The sequence below is a fragment of the Gavialis gangeticus genome, unplaced genomic scaffold (assembly GCF_001723915.1).
Source record: "Gavialis gangeticus isolate Ggan-Ray unplaced genomic scaffold, GavGan_comp1, whole genome shotgun sequence".
In the NCBI taxonomy this organism is placed as follows: Eukaryota; Metazoa; Chordata; order Crocodylia; family Gavialidae; genus Gavialis; species Gavialis gangeticus.
This window is the reverse complement of record NW_017729034.1, coordinates 51,159,937-51,165,330: the sequence shown is the minus strand read 5'-3', so window position 1 is coordinate 51,165,330 and position 5,394 is coordinate 51,159,937. Positions and strand designations below refer to the sequence as shown.

Sequence of the window (5,394 nt, the reverse complement as noted above, 5' to 3'; positions counted from 1 at the left end):
GCATATGTGAAACTAATGGTAGTGCTGGACTCTTAAACAATTTAAGCAGTAGTCACGTCACATCTAGCAGATCTGACATAGGAATTTATTTATATTTTCAGAGGTGGGGATATGTTTATAGTAAATCACTCCCATCTAGAAAAGTCAAGTTAAAATTACATTCTTTAAAGCTTGAAAGCTTTTTTTCCTGTATAGCCACCTTCCGTGCAGGTGGTATAAAGCTCAACTAAGCTATTTCATATGTACTGGAAAAGCCCACAAACTCGAGGCTACATAAAAAAAGTCACACATTTGTTTCCTATGAACTTGCCAAGATAGCAAGATTGATGACAGTAGAAATGTTCAGAGGTACAAAAACCAAGCTTGCACTTATATTTCCATCCTTGTAAACAGGCAGCAGTTTTCCATTCTATTTAAATAAGCCTCCTAACTTACTTCCTCCCTTCATCATACTGCTTGGGAAAGCTTCCCTACTTTTTATGCTTCAGGTTGCCTCTTACCTCCTTCAAGCAACCTCTTCAAGTAGTACCTTCATATCTCAGTTGCTTTTCTATATTTTCCCTTGTTTGAGGCTCTAATTTTGCCATTTGCTCTTTACAGATTTCATTAGAGTATGCCCCTCTACAAACTGCAAGGGCAAATTATATTAGCAAAGTTATAAGCAATGAACATTTTAATTTTACAAGCCCTCAGATAAAATTAGTGCCATGTCAGTGATCTTGCAGTTATTAGTAAACAAGTATTAGTACTGCCGTTGTATATAATTAGTTCTGCATGCCATGGTTGATTCTCTAATGCTACTAGTAAATCAGTTACAGGAAAAGACCATATGCAATATGACATTTACAAATGAATTTCTCCTACTTTTGGGCTCAGATATACAGTACCGAAAAATGAAAGCGCCAGTGTTCAAATCAGCCCAAACTTGCATCATCAGTGCTTTGGAGCCCAATGAAACTATATGAATGCAGCCATCTTCAACAAGTTTGTCTCCCAAGCTTAGGCTCTCAAAGCCTACAGGTTTGCTTTCTTCTAGGAAAAAGGAAAAAATGTTACGTGAAATATAATATTTAATTAAAAAGAGAGTTTGACAACACTAATGTCCATTTTACAATACACAAGGTGTGGAGAAAAGTAGCTTAGATACTGCAAGGGGCTTTTCAAGAATGAATTGACTAGTATGTACACAATGCTACATCTTTGGAAGTGTAAGTCTTTGCTGGGTGTAACTGAAACTGTTAGAAGTACAGCATTAACAAGACTAGCATATTTAGTTGCTCCACTTTTACTGAAGAAAAAAAGTTCTGGAGACAAAATTTGCCATTTGCTGAAACAGCAATATCACACCTGCCTATCTGACTTCTAATTGTCTATGGCAATTTTATTTTTTAGGCTGTGAGCCAGTAGAGCACTTAAGCACAAAAGTAGTTCCACTGAAGTCAATGAAACTACTTATATGCTTGCATTTAATCATATTAAGTGCTTTGTTAAATGGGAGCTTTGGTGTACAATGATTGTCTTAAAATGTTTTCTGCACAGAATGTTCTCTGAACAGAATCTCTCATTTGTTAAGCTTTTTCAGCAAAGCAGTAGTCCTCAATTAGGAATACAGTACGCTAAGTTTTAAAACTTGAACATTTTATGGTAGTTTCATGTGAAAACCAAAATTAGATTTTTAAGAAAACAAGAAAAAGAAGTTTTCCTCCTTCCTAGTCAGGGAGATTCTGCTCAAAACTTGCAAGTATTAAAAAGAGCTCTCATTAGCAGAAAAAGCCAAATATAGAAAGAAATTGTTCAAAATGGTGCATATTTTGAAGTTTAGGAAACATACAAAAAGAGATAACATGGCATAACCTGAAAACCCCAGCTCATGGAAGTTGCCTTTTCTTAAGATATATAGTCCCACTAAATTTGGAAATTTAAATTGTTTGAGTAAGGACTACTAACATTCATATTACAAAAGTAGGTCCAATCCTTAATAAAATGGCCCTAACAGCCCCCATTTAAAGTTTATATGTCCTTTATATTTGTCATCCAGAAGCCAATGGAAGCTCAAGAGACAAACAGAAGAAAAGGTAGAGGTGTAACCTTATAATTTAACTGCATCAGAGATGCATAAGCTTTTGAGACCCACAGCTCACTTATGAGCTTCTGCTTGACTTCAGACTAACACTGCTCAAGAGACAAAATGTGAACTTCTCTAGAAAGTCTGATGAATGTTAGAGTATTTTCATTTTCTTGATGTGGGATGAAATAGTATACTCCCTTATCATTTCAACTTACCAATTTGATGAGAATACTAAATAGAACCAAAGAATCAGTCAGTCAAAGCAAGGTCAAACCTGATATACTTCTAAGAGCAGTAATACTCTGAAAATATTCTCAGATTTTTATGCAACACAAAGATATTTCCCTTGTATACTTAACTTATTGTTAGCCATTAACATTTTTCACTATTCAAAAGTTAAAGCTGAAAATAATGTTTGCATTTAAGAAGACATCTTGCAGGTCTCCAAATACTAAGGTATCATTCACATTTGGGTGTAGCTCAAACAGAGCAGAGGTGATAGCTTTGAGCTGAATAGAAAGTTGCAGTTCATTCTATTATGGTGCATATTAAAACTAGAAATGTTAACAATGCCAGGAGGTATACAAACAAAAACTACTATGCCTTACTTGTGCTATCAAAGTTGCTGTCTCGTAAAATTAGTGGTTTGCTTCTTTTCTTTGTCTTCTTCCCTTTCTCTGTAGGACTTTCCATTTCTTGAACATGCTCCACATTAAACCACAATGAGATACTGAAGCCCTCAGACATGTGTGGCCAACAGTTTTGTCCAACCAAAGGCAAATGGATTGGGGCTACATGCCAAGAAGAAAGAAGCTGGTGAGTCAAATTCTCACCACCTGCTTCTTTCTTGCTCTGTGAAAGCTTTCCTCTTTTTAATAAACCAATGGCCTTGCTGTTCAGAATGCTAGCAGATTTTTGTGAAGAGCTGCTACTTAAATTTGGGATGTGTAGCAAAGGAAAGGTGAGATACTGTAATGGGCTCACATAGATATTAGCTTCCACAATCTTCAGTATACCCTGAAGTAGTATCTCCTAGGAAAGAGAACAGATCAAATATAACACTGCAAATCAGAAGAGACTGCTACTTTCCACCAGCTAACCTGAAAACAAACAGCTTTGCTCTACCATGGTCAAGTTATACATTCAGTTCTAGTTCGCCGTGTTGGGCACTGACTTCAGAGTTGTGGGCATTTTTGACAGCTGAAATAAAAAAAATTTAAACTAGGCACCCAAATATCACAGAGTACTTCTGGCAGGGTGGGGACTAACTGATTTGGGGAGGCATATGCTTTCATAGGTGACAGTCTACTTACTCAGATACTATGAAATACATGTCCCAAATGCAAGATGATTTGGTGCATTTAAATTCAAAACTTCAACTGAGGAAGGAGGGTCCCAATTCAAATTTGGGACAAGGAATTTCAAAATACTTCTGAAATGTGTCTTCTTGCTTACATGGCTATTATTTAAAATATTGATGGTGTAGACATTTTGCTGATAAAGTTATTCTTCTGACAAATAATAAAAAGAACAGATCTTTGAAGTCCCTTATACACACCTGTGGTAATTTTTTTTTTTACCACTATATCCATCATCATCATCATATCAAGTATTAAATACAAGATGTTTTTAAAGTGCCTCCTGGTCACAAAGCGATGAAAAGGGGATGCTTTTGCCAGTTTTAACACTCCTAAAACTTACAAGGGTATTTTAGAAACTAATGGGATGGCTGCCTGTACTGTACACCTGTGAAAGTGGAAAGCTACAGAGCTGCAGGGAACACTGATAACAGAACTGAAAGAACACACACATTGTTTTGTGCTGGACACAAATGTGATACTAGTGAGCACAAAAACAATATTGCTAAGCAGTTATCAGTGCATACCAAAAGAAGAATCGAGTTACCTCATTTGTTTTTTTGTGGGCCAAAAGGTATGCCACCTACTGAAATTCACCATAGGATTGTGGCACAATATGATGAAAACTGTGTGGCTCAATGGAAAGTCTGAGAGTGGGTGGAGAAATTAAAAAATGGTGAAGGAGGTTCTTCGTGGGCACAGATTCACCACTGATGCACAGGTACAACTCGCAGTATAGAAGTGGCTGTCATAGCAACCAAAAAAAAAGCTTCTTTAAGGACAGTATCAAGAAACTCCCTGAAATACCTGTGTGGAAGCTATGCAGAGATGATGATGTCGTCTAATGAGGGACCACACTGCACATAAAATGGTTTCATTTTAAAATGTTAGTTTATGAAACACCCTTGTAGTTCCAAAGACCCAAACCTGCATCTCAAAAGCTTAATTTTCTTTGTCCTAGAATGTATGCGCAAGACATTCTTTCCTCATTTAAAGTTTTAAATAAAAATGCTCCACTTCTTGCCTTTCCCCCAGTTCCCCACTTTCTGTAGGAACAAGGAAAACAATTAGGAAAGCAAGTAGGGTTTAGTTATATTATGGGTTACATTGAGATATGACCTCCTTCTGTTCAAAAATCCTTATTCTCTGAATACAATGAGTTTCTTTCATAGTTTCCATAGTTTCTTTCGCTCCATTTGCTGTATCAAGCAACTTTCTGAAGTTCTATTGCATACATACTGTACAGGGTGTTTTTTCCAAAAAGATCCTCAAGAGAAGGGTTAACTCTTCTGAGGATGTCCTTGAGCTCATCAAAGAATCCAGCAGATCCACCAGCACTACCTGGCATTCTGGAAAGATAAAAATGGGGAAGAATGCGTCTAAATAACAGTAGTTTTAAGTGTATGACTTATATTTTTATACATTCAGACCAGCACATTCCGTGTTCCATTGTTAGAAAGTGCCAAATCAAACCTTATGTTTTCCATGATAATGGCTCAGGTTCAATTAACTGATTTATTGACAGGATTTTTCAAATCCAAGCTTATAGGGTCTGCAGCTCTATGACAGGGCTTTCAGATGCTTTGCCACAGGGCTGCAATTCTAAAAGCCTTGGGAAACCCTGTTTTAAAAATCAGCCTTAGGCTCCCTTCTGCTGATTTAGGATATATTTACAGCCAGAGGTGTAACTGGCCACTTTGTGCCCTTGGCATGGAAGCGCATGATGCAGGAGCAGTGACTGGAGGTTCAGTTCTGCAGAGAAGTGTCACCTCTTTTTTTTCCCCACCCTCTTGTTTTATTTTGTTTGTGCAGCTAACATGTCTTGAGTAGCCATTTAAACACTTATTAATATGAGCATATATCCCATCTCTCCAGAACCCAAGTACAGTATTGGTGGGCACATCTTTCAGAGGCCCATTTGGTGCCACTCTGATGTAAAGCTAAAACAAAATAAGGAGGAAGCAGTGC

At 37.1% G+C, this 5,394-nt stretch overlaps 1 protein-coding gene across 5 annotated transcripts in view; it reads right to left on the bottom strand.

Moving 5' to 3' along the window:
* LYST (lysosomal trafficking regulator) overlaps window positions 1-5,394 on the bottom strand; it is a 167,272-nt gene that overhangs the window by 122,998 nt on the left and 38,880 nt on the right. For 4 of the 5 annotated variants that reach the window (XM_019527155.1, XM_019527154.1, XM_019527153.1 and 1 more), the window contains exons 10-12: window positions 4,666-4,775; window positions 2,677-3,100; window positions 888-1,032 (exon numbers count right to left, since the gene is read on the bottom strand). In XM_019527155.1, coding sequence (XP_019382700.1) covers window positions 888-1,032; window positions 2,677-3,100; window positions 4,666-4,775 — 679 coding nt within the window. The remainder of the gene's footprint in view (window positions 1-887; window positions 1,033-2,676; window positions 3,101-4,665; window positions 4,776-5,394) is intronic. The other variant, XM_019527158.1, reaches the window with a different exon arrangement.